The 17148-nt window shown below is 41.4% G+C and overlaps 1 protein-coding gene across 1 annotated transcript in view; it reads right to left on the minus strand.

Annotated features, from left to right (window-relative positions):
- LOC143275566 (choline-phosphate cytidylyltransferase A-like) overlaps nucleotides 1–15215 on the minus strand; it is a 44168-nt gene extending 28953 nt beyond the window's left edge. The window contains 2 exon segments of the mRNA XM_076579767.1: nucleotides 11126–11261; nucleotides 15078–15215. Of these exon segments, the coding sequence (XP_076435882.1) occupies nucleotides 11126–11261; nucleotides 15078–15127 (186 nt within the window). The 5' untranslated portion in view covers nucleotides 15128–15215.
- Between the last annotated feature and the right edge of the window lie 1933 nt (nucleotides 15216–17148).

A 17148-nucleotide genomic window follows, 5' to 3' on the forward strand; every position in this document is an offset into this window, starting at 1 on the left:
ACCGTGATTCGAACCCGGGACCCTCAGATTGACAGTCCATCGCTTTAACCACTCGGCTGTTGCGCCCGTCTGTCCTACCACCGAACATAAAGAGCAGCAGGTTCATGGACAACAGACCCATGATCTGGTCACCCTTCAGTGACATGGGTCCTCTACTACCTAGCTGCTGCGTAAATGCGACTTTGGCAGTGAAAGGGTTAACTCTCTCCATACGAACGTGTTTGGTGCATATCTGTTATGCATGTGTGGGTGTATGTGTGAATGTGTGTCTTCATGTTTTACATTTATTTGCTTATAATTTATCATCATTGTTGTCTTATTTATTTATTTATTTATTATTATTTTATTATTATTTTCATTATTACTACCTTTTTTTATATCATAATTATTATTTATTTATTTATTTATGTAAGCTTATCTATTATTTATTCACCTTTTTTTTCTCAAGGCCTGACTAAGTGCGTTGGGTTACGCTGCTGGTCAGGCATCTGCTTGGCAGATGTGGTGTAGCGTATATGGATTTGTCCGAACGCAGTGACGCCTCCTTGAGCTACTGAAACTGAAACTGAAATACGAACGGCGAAAGAGACGACGTTAACAGCGTTTCACCCCAATTACCATCATCAAAATATTGCAAGCGGAAGGCTCTTGTACTGAAAAAGGTGAATGTTGACAAAGAATTCCACAATTCTGACCACGGAAGCTAAAAGGTTGGGTCATTCAGACACCCACTGGACATCCGAGGGGTCTGTGTAGAGGAGAAGAGAGGACTGGCCGTACTGATTGAGTTAAGGGCTTGGTCTCCGACCAGAGGAAAGGCACTATATCTATAAGTATCAGAATCCAATCAAACTGAATCAATCGTCACAAAACATCACACCACATGATGTAGTCACCGTGTTATCACTGCACTCAAAGCTAGCCACCCAGTAATCAGCGAGACCAGTACAGTTATAGCCAAGAGGTCAGGACAGTGAACCCGTACAATAGCCGAATGGTTAACTCTCTCCATACGAACGGCGAAAGAGACGACGTTAACAGCGTTTTACCCTAATTACCACCATCAAAATATTGCAAGCGGAAAGCTCTTATATTGAAGACGTGAATGTTGACAAAGAATACCACAATTCTGACGACGGAAGCTAAAGGTTGGGTCATTCAGACACCCACTGGACATCCGACGGGTCTGTGTAGAGGAGAAGAGAGGACTGGCCGTACTGAGTGAGTTAAAGCGTTGGACTTTCAATCTGTGGGTCCGGGGTTCGAATCTCGGTAACGGCACCTGGTGGGTAAAGGGTGGAGATTTTTCCGACCTCCCAGGTCAACATAGGTGCAGACCTGCTTAGCGCCTGAACCTCCTTCGTGTGTATGCGCACTGCAGAGGATCAAATACGCACGTTAAAGATCCTGTAATCCATGTCAGCGTTCGGTGGGTTATGGAAACAAGAATATACCCAGCATGTACACCCCCGAAAACGGAGTATGGCTGCCTACATGGCGGGGTAAATAAACAAAAAAACCCAAAACGGTCATACACGTAAAATGTTACATGTCTGTCTGAGTGTGTATGTGAGTGCGCCTGAAATCTGACTGAATGACATAGGAAACGAATGATGAGTGCCCAGTGGCAGCCATCAGTCAGCTCTACCCAGGTAGGCAGCATGTTGTGCAAATGACCCCGTGTTTGTAAATTGCTTAGAGCTTGGTCTCCGACCGAGGATAGGCGCTATATAAGTATCCACATCAATCAATCAATCCTAAAGTCCCGGTACCAGTTGCATTGTTTGGTTCGAACTTTTTGACAGTTACACGTGACTAAATGCCTACGTTTGACCGAACTACGCCATTGGTCAGTTCCATACTACACACAGTTAGTACTAGCGGGTTACGACCATACTAGGCTCTTCCATCCGAGCAATGCTACTGGCTCCTAGGTTAGATCCCTGTATCGACAAAGCCTGGTGGATCAAAGTTAAAGGTGAAATGTCCCCCATAGCCTTTCAAGGCCATCAGGGGCGACAATTCACAGCTACTCTGTCTAGGGCTCGGCTAAAGGAAGGCAGAGACCAGTCCTCTCTTTTCTCTCTGTGTGCTGTTTTAACTCACACAGTACGGCCAGTCCTCTCTTCTCCTCTACACAGACCCCTCGGATGTCCAGTGGGTGTCTCGATGACCCAACATTTAGCTTCCGTCGTCAGAATTGTGGTATTCTTTGTCAACATTCACCTCTTCAGTATAAGAGCCTTCCGCTTGCAATATTTTGATGATGGTAACTGGGGTGAAACGCTGTTAACGTCGTCTCTTTCGCCGTTCGTATGGAGAGAGTTAATTAACCTTTTCTGACAAAAGTCAGATACCAGTCCACACATTGGTGGGTTACGGGTTGAAGTCCATTCTTTTTAACAAGATTACCGGGGCTGATCTACCTTCTCTAGAAGACATATATCATAAGCGGCAACTCAAAAAAGCAAAAATAAATCAGCCAGGACGAATCACATCCAGCTGTTGGGATTTTCGAGATGCTCCCCTCTGGTCGACGGTGCAGACGTACAAGGACGAAAACCAATCGCTTCGCCAATAGCCTTTTCCCCAAAGCAGTCAATGCCCTGTCTCTCGAACAAATCCAGTATGATTAACTCTTTCCATACAAACGGCGAAAGAGACGACGTTAACAGCGTTTCACCCCAATTTACCATCATCAAAATATTGCTAGCGGAAGGCTCTTATACTGAAGACGTGAATGTTGACAAAGAATACCACAATTCTGACGACGGAAGCTAAAGGTTGGGTCATTCAGACACCCACTGGACATCCGAGGGGTCTGTGTAGAGGAGAAGAGAGGACTGGCCATACTGAGTGAGTTAAATAGAATTGTGCAATCAACAACCATCTACCTGAAGATCTAGTCATCAGCCCCGTCCACATGTCATGAGAGAGAGAGAGAGAGAGAGAGAGAGAGAGAGAGAGTGTGTGTGTGTGTGTGCGCGCGTGCGTGCGTGCGTATGTGTGTGTGTGTGTGTGTGTGTGTGTGTGTGTGTGTGTGCGTGCGCGCGCGCAGTGCGTGCATGTGTGAGTATGCACGTTTTAAAAAAAATAATTTTGATATGCACTTGTATGTATCCTAATTTCTACTGTATCCGTGTTTGTGTATAATTTTCGATTTATGTTCGTACCTTGTTATGTACTTTCTCTCCCCCCCCCCCACCCTCCCAGTATTCATTGCTACCCCAGTACACTTGGTAATAAAGACATATTCTGTTCTATTTTCCCCCAGATGTTGGACCAAGTTCAGGAAGGAAATCAGGACAGACCTATTAAGAACAAGTGTGTATCTTCTTCTCCTTCTCCTCCTTCTTGTTCATCAGAATAAGTAAGTGCGTTATCTGGAAAGAGGGGGTGGGGGGTGGGGAGAAAAAGCTGGCAAAATTAACCCCGAAAAACTCCGAACGCTGAGACAAAAAACGTGATAGCCTAGAGGTAACGCGTCCACCTTTTACCCTAGGAAGCGAGAGAATCTGAGCGCGCTGGTCCAAATCACGGCACAGTCGTCAGTGTATTTTCTCTCCCGTGTGCAGCATGCACTTAGCGCACGTAAAAGAACCCACGGCAACAAAAAAGGATTGTCCCTGGCAAAAATTCTGCAGAAAAATCCACTTCGATAGGAAAACAAACAAACCAACAAACAAAAAACAAAAAAACTACTGCACGCAGGAAAAACAACAACAACACACACACACACACACACACACACACAAAAAAAGGGTGGTACTCTCAGTGTAGTGACGCGCTCTCCCTGGGGAAAGCAGCCCAAATTTCACGCAATCTGTTGTGACAAAAAAAAAAAAAAAAAAAAAAAAAAAAAAGTAGTTACAATGCAGACTTTGACATGACACGCTATCACAGCCTCAACATGCTTTGATTCCCCGGTCAGGCAAGGCAGACTTTTTGAGATGAACATACGTTATCTGGGAAAGACCTCTAGATAGTATTCACCTTTTCCTGGTGATATTTTTAACGCGGGGTATCATGCTGGATGGGGGGAGGGGGGGGGGGGGTGGGGGTGTAGGGTGAGGGTCGTATGGGGGGTGGAGGAGAACTTGCTATATCTATTTATCTATATATCTCTCTCTATATATCTTTCTCTATCTATATCTATATATCTCTATCTATCTAACAATATACATATATTAATTATATATACATATATATATATATATATATATATATATATATATATATATAGATACACACACACACACATACACACACACACATACATATATATATATATATATATATATATATATATATATATATATATATATATATATACTGGATCCACCATGGCTTAGAATGCTGCGTTATCTGGCTTAAAAAAAAGAAAGAAAAAAAGTCAACTGGCTGCTTGTGTTTCCATATACAAGGTCTGGTGTTAAGAGGGAATAATAATAATAATAATAATAAACCCAAGTTTTTTTTGTTTTTTTTTTCCATTTTTTTTTAGTGAAGGGTTCTGAAACTTAATAAGAAATGAATCTGAAATGAGACCAAAAAAAAAAAAAAAAGTTCTTGCTGTTTGGCTTTTGCGATAAAATGGGGGAAAATTAAGATAACTAAAACTGTGATTTTTAAATAAAAGATGTTCTTGTCATTTGGGCTTTTACTTAAAAAAGAAAAAAAAAAAAGAAAAAAAGGGGAAATACTGCGATAACCAAAACCTGGATCTTTTATTTTGCATTCATTATTTTAAAAGCTTTTGAATCTGTTAATGTCAGTCAGAACTGAGTCTCAAAAATAGATAATGATAATATAGGTCAGCGCTGTGTGTGTGGACTCTTGAACGTTTTATCATGAATGAGTGACACACCTTTTTTTTTTTTTTTCTCCAACCCATTGACAAGCGATATTGCCTGTTCCTCTGCTGTGGACTTTGCCTGGTGGGCTGTTGGTTCAGGTTATAGTGTATAATCAGTCAACAACAACAACAACAACAACAAAAATCCAGAAACATTTAGTTTAACACACTCAGTACGGCCAGTCCTCTCTTCTCCTCTACACAGACCCCTCGGATGTCCAGTGGGTGTCTGAATGACCCAACCTCTAACTTCCATCGTCAGAATTGTAGTATTCTTTGTCAACATTCACGTCTTCAGTACAAGAGCCTTCCGCTTGCAATATTTTGATGACGGTAATTGGGGTGAAACGCTGTTAACGTCGTCTCTTTCGCCGTTCGTATGGAGAGAGTTAAACCAATTTCATTCCTTCAAGGACAATACACTGCATGTGGAGTGATGGCCTAGAGTAGACCAAAGCGTCCACCTAGGAAGCGAGAGAATCTGAGCGCGCTGGTTCCAATCACGGCTCAGCCGCCGGATATTTTCTCCCCCTCCACTAGACCTTGAGTGGTGGTCTGGACGCTAGTCATTCGGATGAAACGATAAACTGAGGTCCCAATGTGCAGCATTCACTTAGCACACGTAAAAGAACCCACGGCAACAAAAGGGTTGTTCCTGGCAAAATTCTGTTGAAAAATCCACTTCGATAAGAAAAACAAATAAAACTACATGCAGGAAAAAGGGTGGCCCTATAGTATAGCGACGCGCTCTCCCTGGGGAGAGCAGCCTGAATTTCACACAGAGAAATCTGCTGCGATAAAAAGAAATACAAATACAAATACAAGATTATGACACATACTCTTGTTAATAACAGTATGTGCACAAAACTGGCTGCGGCAAAGAGACATTATAATTATTAAAGATGCTAATCATTTTGCACTGTACAAGACCTGGAGCTTCCAAGAAGTGCAAGCTGTCTGTTCCGGCAAAAAAACATGTCACAATTAATAGTACTGTATCATTCTTATATATATATATATATGTCACAACAGATTTCCCTGTGTGAAATTCGGGGCTGCTCTCAAGCAGGGAGAGCGCGTCGTTACACTTAGAGCGCCACCCATTTATGTCTGTTTGTTTGTCTGTGTGACGGGCGCAATAGCCGAGTGGTTAAAGCGTTGGACTTTCAATCTGAGGGTCCCGGGTTCGAATCACGGTGACGGCGCCTGGTGGGTGAAGGGTGGAGATTTTTACGATCTCCCAGGTCAACATAGGTGCAGACCTGCTTAGTGCCTGAACCCCCTTCGTGTGTATACCGCAAGCAGAAGATCAAATACGCACGTTAAAGATCCCGTAATCCATGTCAGCGTTCGGTGGGTTATGGAAACAAGTACATACCCAGCATGCACACCCCCGAAAACGGAGTATGGCTGCCTACATGGCGGGGTAAAAACGGTCATACACGTCAAAGCCCACTCGTGTGCATACGAGTGAACGTGGGAGTTGCAGCCCACGAACGCAGAAGAAGAAGAAGACGTTTGTCTGTTTGTAGGATTTCTCTGCCTGCTGGTGTATAATTTCTCTCTCCCTATCAAAAAGATTTTTTCTACAGAATTTTTTTATTTTTTATTATTTTTTTTTTTTACAAGGGACAATCATTTTCGTTGCCGTCGGTTCTTTTACGTGCGCTAATTGCATGCTGCACACGGAACCTTATTATATCTTATCATCCTACTTGAAGAAAGTGAACTGCTGTACTTTATCTAGGCGCTCATCATTCGCTTCCTGTGTCACTCCGTCAGGCTTCAGTCACACACACGCACACACACACACACACATGCACACACACAAACACACACACACACACACACACATACACACACACACACATGCACACACACACACACACACACACACACACACACACACACATGCACACACACACATACACACCCACACACACACATACACACACACGCACATACACACACACACACACACACACACACGTGCGCTAATTGCATGCTGCACAAGGAACCTCATTATATATTTCTTGTCGTCCTATTGACGCAGTATGCTGAAAGGAAAGTGAAATGCTGTACTTTATCTAGGCGCTCATCATTCGCTTCCTGTGTCACACTGTCAGACTTCAGTCACACACACACACACATTAACGCGCGCGCGTGCACGTGCATACACACACACACACACACTCAAACACACATGCACACACACAAACATACACACACGCACGCACACACACACACACCCACACATACACACACACATACACACACAAACATACACACACACACACACACACACACACACACATACACACACACACACATACACACACATACACACACACACACACACACACACTACACACTCTCTCACATTCTCTCTCTCACACACATGTATAACATTACAGTGGATTTCACAACAAAACTTTGCCAGGGACAACTCTCTTGTACGCCGTGGATTCTTTTAGTTTTACGCACGCATTCAGTGCAATCCTGCTACACACGGGACCACAATGGTTTATTTATACCATCATCCCCACCGAAATCGTAGCCTCACAAACACACACACACACACATACACACACATAAACCCAAAAGTCTTAAGTGAAGGAGAGGGGGTGTGTGTGGTGAGGGATGAGGGGGGATGAGGGGGGGAGGGGGAGAGGGAGGGATGGGTGTGGAGAAATTCTGGCCAAGTGTGGGATTCGAACCCGAACGCTCAAATTGTCTCTGGCTCCCTTCCTAAGCGGAAGTGTTACTACCTCTACACACACCACCACCGGGCCACTTTCGCACTTGTCAGAACACTGACATTCGGGGTGGGGGGTGGGAGGGGGAGGGGGTGCGGAGGAGGGGGGGGGGGGCAGCAGGGGGCGAATGGGGGGGGGGGGGTCTGTATACTGACAGTGATGCCAATCAATGTAACATGCCACTATCTGTCCGTGAAGGTCACACACACATACCAGCTGTGTTACTGTCAGTGTGCATGCTGCAGATGACTCACATGCTGCACACACATTCACACACACACACACACACATACACACACACACACACACACACATGCAGACAACCACACACACACACACTTGCACACACATGAACACATGCATGCACACACACATACCCTCCCCTCACACACACACACACAGAGTGACACACACACACACACACAGAGTGACACACACATGAACACACACAAACACATGCACACACATGAACACATGCATGCACACAAATACCCCCGCAACCCCCCTACCCCCCCTCCATACACACACTCAGTGACACACACACACACACAAAGTGACACACACACACACAGAGTCAGTCACACACACACACACACACACACACACACACACACACTGATACAGTCTACCAGGTGATGCAGATCGATCACCCTGTGATGCTTTTGTCACACACACACACACACACACACTGATACTGTCTTCCAGGTACACACACACACACACACACACACACACACACACACACACACACACACACACACACACGAGGTGGGTATAGAAATACCGGCTCTGTCATCAGAATAGTCATGATGATGATGATGGTGACTGTATGCATGCATATTTGCACCAGCTGGCATCGCTAACGATAAACGCAACGGAAGAGCTGCAACACTGAAACTTTTGTATTCATCATCAATTTTTTTTTCCACAACAAGACGAAATGCTGACTCAACTGTACAGAACTGATTCATAATCACCACAACGATGATGATAATAATTATGGTGATTAGTATCACGTATCACAATCACCATCATCACTATCACCTGTGATTATTCACATGTAGCTTCACTACAGTCGGTGGACTAGCAAGCACTATAGCTGATTTTTTTTTTTTTTTTTTTTTACATTTATTTGCTTATTTATCATCATTGTTGTCTTTTTATTAATTTATTTTATTCATTTATTATTATTATTATTAATATTATTTTAAATTATATTATTATTATTATTTATTTATTTATTTTATTTTATTTAAGTGTTGTTTTTTTCTTTTTTATACGCTTATAGTTGACTTCGTTAAGTTTTTGCGCCTCATACATATTATGATTAGTAGTAGTAGTTCTTTTTTATGTTCTTATCTTATTTTATTTTATTTTATTTTTATTTTTATTTTTTTCTCAAGGCCTGACAAAGCGCGTTGGGTTACGGTGCTGGTCAGGCATCTGCTTGGCAGATGTGGTGCAGCGTATATGGATTTGTCCGAACGCAGTGACGCCTCCTTGAGCTACTGAAACTGAAACTATGTTGTTATCTATTTTAAAAATTTTTTTTGTAGACTAGTGTTATGTTGTTTTCAGTACACTAGTGCTACATTGTTATTGTTTTGTTTATTCTGTTTTACACTGCATGTAAATTTCTCTGGTTGAGATAATAAAGTATTCTGTACCGTCTATTTTATTTCATTTTGATTATTCAACATTTATTTCTTTTAAATCGTTCCCAGCTGTTCCGTTCATCTGACAAATAAGAGAGTTGATAAATGTGCCCTGCCGGAGTTTGCACTAGTTGGGTCACGGTTAAGTATGTGTAATTAAATGTGTGCTATCATTTAAACAGCTTTCTACAGGTTATGAATTATTATATGTTGTGTACCAGTTTCTTCTGCAGTTCATAAACTGTTTCAGGGTCTGTAACATTTCAGTGTAACTTAGTTTCTTTTCAGATATGTGCTCGGCTGAGTCGGCAAAGTTTTGTCATCGTTTTTGATTACATTACAAAATGGGCGTGACACAGTCACAATTCAATCCGCAACTCACAGTCACAATTTTCAATCCTCACAGTCACAATTCAATCCCCACAGTCAATCCTCAGTCATAATTCAATCCTCACACTCACAACTGAACCCTCACAGTCACACAAAAAAAGAAGAAAACCCTCACAGTCGCAATTCAATCATTCAATCCTCACAGTCACAATCCAATCCTCACACTCACAATTCAATCATTCATTTCTCACAGTCACAATCCAATCCTCACAGTCACAATTCAATCATTCAATCCTCACAGTCACAATCTAATCCTCACAGTCACAATCCAATCCTCACAGTCAATTATTCAATCATTCAATCATCACAGTCACAATCCAATCTTCACACTCACAATTGAACCCTCACAGTCACAATTCAATCATTCAATCCTCATACTCACAATCCAATCCTCACACTCACAATCCAATCCTCACACAATGCAATCCTCACACTCACAATCCAATCCTCACAATCACAATTCAATCCTCACAGTCACAATCCAATCCTCACACTCACAATGCAATCCTCACACTCAGAATTCAATCCTCACACTCGCAATCCAATCCTCACACTCACAATCCAATCCTCAGTCACAATCCAGTCATCAACAGTCACAATTCAATCCTCACACTCACAATTCAATCCTCGCACTCACAATCCAATCCTCACACTCACAATCCAATCCTCACTCCAATCCTCACACTCACAATCCAATTCAATCCTCCCAGTCACAATTCAATCCTCACAATCACAATCCAATCCTCACAATCACAATTCAATCCTCACACTCACAAATGAATCCAATCCTCACACTCACAATCCAATCCTCACAGTCATATCTCAATTCAATCCTCACACTCACAATCCAATCCAATCCTCAGTGCACAATCCAGTCCTCACAGTCACACTCACAACTCTAATCCTCACAGTGTCAAGGTTTTATTGACTCACTTGTGTAAACAAAGTGAGTCTATGTTTTAACCCAGTGTTCGGTTGTCTGTGTGTGTGTGTGTGTGTGTCCGTGTGTCTGTGTGTCCGTGGTAAACTTTAACACTGACATTTTCTCTGCAAATACTTTGTCAGCTGACACCAAATTTGGCATAAAAATAGGAAAAATTCAGTTCTTTCCAGTCATCTTGTTTAAAACAATATTGCACCTCTGGGATGGGCACAAAAAAAAAAAGAAGAAAAAAAAAGCCTAATTATATGCAAACTGCATTTACTGTTATATTTATATTTTTTGTATTCTCTAAACTTGGCACTTTGACCTCTTATTCTGACACAACAAGAAGAGGAGTCATTATTATCATTTTTTGTTGCAAACAGGAACTTCTTTTGCTAAGCATGGAAGTTTTATTTATTTTGCAAACGTTTTGGTGCAGATAGTAAAAAAAAAAGGGAAATTAATCCGTAATTAATGCTAGGGGACTTAATTTATCACAAGTGAGTCTTGAAGGCCTTGCCTCTCTTGTTTTATAGTAACTCACCACAGCAGGCAGTGCCAGAGGTGCGGTGTGCCTCTCTGTGACGAAGCAGCCGTCGTGTGAGCGTTTCCTGTTCCTGTTTTGCACCACTCTCTCCGCCTCCTTCTCCGTCTCCGTACTGCTCGCCATCTCTGCTGCTCTTTAGCCCCCAACACACACACACACACACAGTTTTTAAAAATCAATAATGCATTATCGACTAAGTTCGTCTGTTTTTTCCTTTAAAAAACCCCAGCAACAACAACAACAACAACAACAAAAATATATATATATATTTTTTTTTTCCATACCTGACCGAAACTTTCTCCATTTCATACATGAAACTGAACTGAATCAAAATCCATAATCTACTACAGCAATTGACCAACAACCCTGGGTAGGCCTACACCTTTTTTGTTTGTTTGCTTGTTTGTATAATTTTGAATACCCTGGAATCAAAATGTTCAATTTTCATTGTTTCTTGTTGTTTGCTTGTTGTTGTTGTTGTTGTTGTTTTAAAAATGCATTCAGCTCTTTGCTGAATGGTACTGGTCAAAGGTTTATCAACATGTCAGGACTTTTAGTTACAGACCTGACAGACAAAACATTATGTTGCCAAAACACTTCCAGACTTCCATGAATCTATGCAAAGAAAAAAAAAAAGAAGAAAAGATCATGCAATGGATGAAATAAATCAGTATATATAAAAAATTTAATGAAATAAAAAACAGCATAGCCGCCTACATGGCACAGTAAATGGCACAGTCATGACATGTGATGGCCACTCACTCAGTACAACTACAAGAGAACCTGTGAGTTGTGACATGGCACAGTAAATGGCACAGTCATGACATGTGATGGCCACTCGCTCAGTACAAGAGAACCTGTGAGTTGTGACATGGCACAGTAAATGGCACAGTCATGACATGTGATGGCCACTCGCTCAGTACAAGAGAACCTGTGAGTTGTGACATGGCACAGTAAATGGTACAGTCATGACATGTGATGGCCACTCGCTCAGTACAAGAGAACCTGTGTGAGTTGTGACATGGCACAGCAAATGGCACAGTCATGACATGTGATGGCCACTCGCTCAGTACAAGAGAACCTGTGTGAGTTGTGACATGGCACAGTAAATGGCACAGTCATGACATGTGATGGCCACTCGCTCAGTACAAGAGAACCTGTGTGAGTTGTGACATGGCACAGCAAATGGCACAGTCATGACATGTGATGGCCACTCGCTCAGTACAAGAGAACCTGTGTGAGTTGTGACATGGCACAGCAAATGGCACAGTCATGACATGTGATGGCCACTCGCTCAGTACAAGAGAACCTGTGTGAGTTGTGACATGGCACAGCAAATGGCACAGTCATGACATGTGATGGCCACTCGCTCAGTACAAGAGAACCTGTGTGAGTTGTGACATGGCACAGCAAATGGCACAGTCATGACATGTGATGGCCACTCACTCAGTACAACTACAAGAGAACCTGTGTGAGTTGTGACCCTTCAACACAGGAGATGAAAGACAATATGAAACAAACAAACAAACAAACAAACAAAAATGAAAGAGTTATTGACTTATTTCCATAGTTTGCAGTTGAAAATAAAACTGGTAGTGTAAATTACTGGATTATTCAATTTGCTGGATCAGAACCAAACAAACAACCAAAAAAAAAAAAAAAGTTGCTTGCAGGAAAGGACTTGTCTTTTCTGTGTGTGTGTGTGTGTGTGTGTGTGTGTGTGTGTGCATGTGTGTGTGCATGCATGCGCACATGTTCCTTCATGCATGCGTGTGTGCATGCTTGTGTGTACACCTACTTGCATGTGTGTTGATCGATACATTATTCCGAGTATAATTTTTCTCTGATTTTTTTTTTTTTTGTTGTTTAATTTTTTGTTTTTTTTATACTCCCAGTAACATTTCATGAACAAAATGAAACTGTCTTTTTATGCACACGGGTGATCATACTTGCACTTGTGAGTACGTGAGCGAGTATGTGTGTGTGTGTGTGTGTGTGTGTGTGTGCGTGTGCGTGTGAACATGTGTATACGTGCATGCATGCAACTGTGTGTGCGAGGGTGTGTGTGTGCGTGCATGTGTGTGCAATTAACTGTTTATGCATTCTTTTTTTTTTTTTGAACTACCTTTATATTGCCACAACACAACCATGTGTACATATACATTCACACTTATATTGACACAAGGCAACCATGTGTGAATGTACAGTATATATGATAATACCTGCGCCTTGGTCACACGAACAAGGTTGTGTATACTTGTGTTTTAGTCATTGTTATCTCTTTTTTTTTCTTCTAATATCTAACCCAGTGGCTTTCTATTTTCAGTTACCTCCAAGTGGCTGTATTGCATTGTTTTGTCACTTGGTAAAACAAAGAACTGACAGGAATGTAAATGGTCTTCTTCTTCTGCGTTCACTCGTATGCACATGAGTGGGCTTTTACATGTATGACCGTTTTTACCCCGCCATGTAGGCAGCCATACTCCGTTTTCAGGGGTGTGCATGCTGGGTATGTTCTTGTTTCCATAACCCACCGAACGCTGACATGGGTTACAGGATCTTGAACGTGTGTATTTGATCTTCTGCTTGCATATACACACGAAGGGGGTTCAGGCACTAGCAGGTCTGCACATATGTTGACCTGGGAGATCGTAAAAATCTCCACCCTTTACCCACCAGGCCATATATATATATGATAGTCAGTCGTGTCCGACTATGACCAGCAGAACAGCAGAGGAGGCAACTGCTGTTCCGACTATTTGCGTTAGAATTTGATTATAGTGGAGAGTGTCTTGCCCAAGTTACGTCCCCACTCTCTCGTCCAAGAGGGTTTTAGGACAGCCAGTCGGCGTTGGGATGGTTCCCAAAGGCCAACTAGCCCCCAAGGCTGCAGCACTAAGAGCCAGTGCAATTTTGCCTCCTAGTTTGAGAGTCATAGTCCTTCACAAAAGACTAAGCTGTAAATGATTTCCCATTGACTGGAGAAACCATTGATAATACAGCTCTCACTTTGATGTTGGCCCAAATGTAAAACACTTAAACTATATATATATATATATATATATATATATATATATAAATTTGCACCAAACTGAACAGTTCATCTTTGTGTTGTTCAAATGATTTTGCTTGTTTATAATGCTTGTGCCTCTTAGAACTTGATTATTTCTTTTTGAATCTTGTTATTAATGTTACTTTTTTTCTTTTTTTTTTTTAGGATGTGTGTGTGTGTGTGTGTGTGTGTGTGTGTGTGTGTGTGTGTGTGTGTGTGTGTGTGTGTGTTTTGTTTGTTTGTTTGCTGCTTGTGTGTGTGTGTGTGTGTGTGTGTGTGTGTGTGTGTATGTGACAAGTATGCGTGCTATGTGCATGTAAAGAAATCAACTTTGTTAAAAAGGTTTAAACAATGGCTGATTAACTGGCATAAAAACTTGAAATAAAGTGCAAAAACTCATGAACAACCACTCTTGATACTGGACAGTTGTAAAGCCAAACAAACATAAAGCTGTTTAAACCAGTTACCAGCAATCACATATATATATATATATATATACATAATACGCACACATATATATCATATATACATGTTTACTTATGTAACCTTGGTGTCGTGTTCTTACTATTTTGGAATCCTTCAAACAAAACTGCCCAACCAAACTCTGAAAATCTTAATGACTATCAACAAAATAAAAGATTTTTTCTTTCTTTTCTTTTTTTTTTTTTTTTGATAAAAAAAATCCCAACAGCTTTGATTCTCTTAAAAAAACTTTATCCTCAGTTCAAATCTGTTTGCTAAGAATATTTCCTCTCCTTACAAATCTGTCACTGTTAATTGATTTATCTACATAATGGATCTACTGATTTTACTAATCATTGTAAATTATTACTGACACAGCAACAGCACACGGAACGAGGACTTCCCACAAAAGCTGAGAATCAGCGCTGACCGTACCTTGGAAGTGACTTCCTCCTGTAAGCACACGATCTTCTCCTGGGAGGCATTGCAAAATAATGCAGATGGGTTTACTGATCAACCAAGATCTGCCTCAGCTTCACCGAAGCTTAGCCAACATAAACAGGTGATAGTTTTGTCTACAGATATATATATATATATATTATATATCTCTCCCTTCAGTCAAAGCCTCAGTGATGATGTGTTCTCGCCAACGCACCAAGTCCTGTTGGCTCAAGCAGTTCACCGAACCCCTCAAGACAACACACCACCACCTTGTTGTGAAGACTTTAACACACACATATATTATATATAGCATATATACCTCCACAAACATTCAAGCTGGGGATGAGTCACATTCAGACTCTGACCTTTTCGACCACGCTCCTCACACCTTGTAGATTACACCGCCAGCTGTTTGCCATGTTCTTTATCGACCTCATACAAGTCAAAGGATGGACTGCACCCTACCCCCCACCCTACCCCCCTAAAAAAAAAAAAGAAAAAAAAAAAGCCAACAACAACGACAACAAAAAAATCTGGGTTAAAAAGCACAACAAAATCATCGAACCATCCCCATCATCTATGGATACAGGTGCATACCAAAGTCTGATCCGTGCGAGCCGTGTGTGCTGTGAGTCAAGGAGGAGTTGACAGTGGGTTCACAGTGAGTGCGTTGTATCGCAGACGGCACAGCTGGGTCCGCTATAACGGGGTTTTATGATAGATAATGATAGCGTGTTTTCTGTCAGCGGTTGGAAAATCGTGTCACTGGCTGATAACTTACAAACTTGCGCAAAGTCGGTGTGGTTAGCGAGCGGTCTGAACATTGCCTGGTCTTATCACTGCTGACTTTAACCCCTTAAGTCAGCTGGGTGAGACTTGTGCTAGTTAGCGAGTTACTAACTTTATTATTATTATTATTATTATAATCATTATTATTTATTTATTTATTTATTTATTCATTATCATTTTAAAAATTATTTATCATTATTAGTATTATTTTATTATTTTTGTTGTTGTTATTATTATTATTATTATTAGTAGTAGTAGTAGTAGTAGTAGTATCATTTTATTGTTATTATCATTATTATATTATTATTGTTATTATTATCGTTATTATTATTATATTTTATTTTGTTATTTTTACTTTATTTATTTTATTTATTATCATTATTATTTATTTTATTTTATTTTATTTTTTTCTCAAGGCCTGACTAAGCACGTTGGGTTACGCTGCTGGTCAGGCATCTGCTTAGCAGATGTGGTGTGGCGTATAAGGATTTTGACCGAGTGCAGTGACGCCTCCTTGAGCTACTGATACTGATAGTGATAGTGATACAGTGAGCTACACATCTGTACCATCTGACATATAGTGACAAGGTGCGGTGTAGCTACAGGTGCACTGTGTTGGGGCGACACTCTCTACTATTATAATCAAATTCTAGCCCAGACAGATGGGACAACAGATGCCTCCTCTGCTGGTTCTGATGGTCAGTGTTGGACACGACTATCACTATCAGTATCAATCATGTTGGAGTGGGGATGAGGTGAATTGTTGCAATGTTATCACACATCATCAGGTTGTTGGTTTTGTTTTGATTGCATTGCACTGGATTGCAATGTGTGGTGTGGTGTGGTGTGGTGTGGTGTGATGTGGTGTGGTGTGGTGTGGTGTGGTGTGGTATGGTGTGGTGTGGTATGGTGTGGTATGGTGTGGTGTGGTGTGGTGTGGTGTGGTATGATACTGATACGATATGATGTGCTATAATGTGCAGCTTTTAGAATGTTGTATTGTGATGTTACTTGTTATAATTTGTGTTGTGCTGTGTTTGTTGAAGTATGATGTGGTGAGGTATATATGTTATTGTGTTGTGCAGTGTTGTGTTATTCGGAGCTGTGCCCATAAAGTGTTGTGTTGCATTCTGTTGTGAAGTGTGCTGCTATGTGTGTCAGTGTGTGTGTGTGTGTGTGTGTGTGTGTGTGTGTGTGTGTGTGCTCTCTCTCTCTCTCTGTGTGTGTGTGTGTGTGTGTGTGTGTGTGTGTGTGTGTGTGTCTGGTGTCTGTGTGT

This window comes from Babylonia areolata, chromosome 30 (assembly GCF_041734735.1).
Source record: "Babylonia areolata isolate BAREFJ2019XMU chromosome 30, ASM4173473v1, whole genome shotgun sequence".
NCBI lineage: Eukaryota > Metazoa > Mollusca > Gastropoda > Neogastropoda > Buccinidae > Babylonia > Babylonia areolata.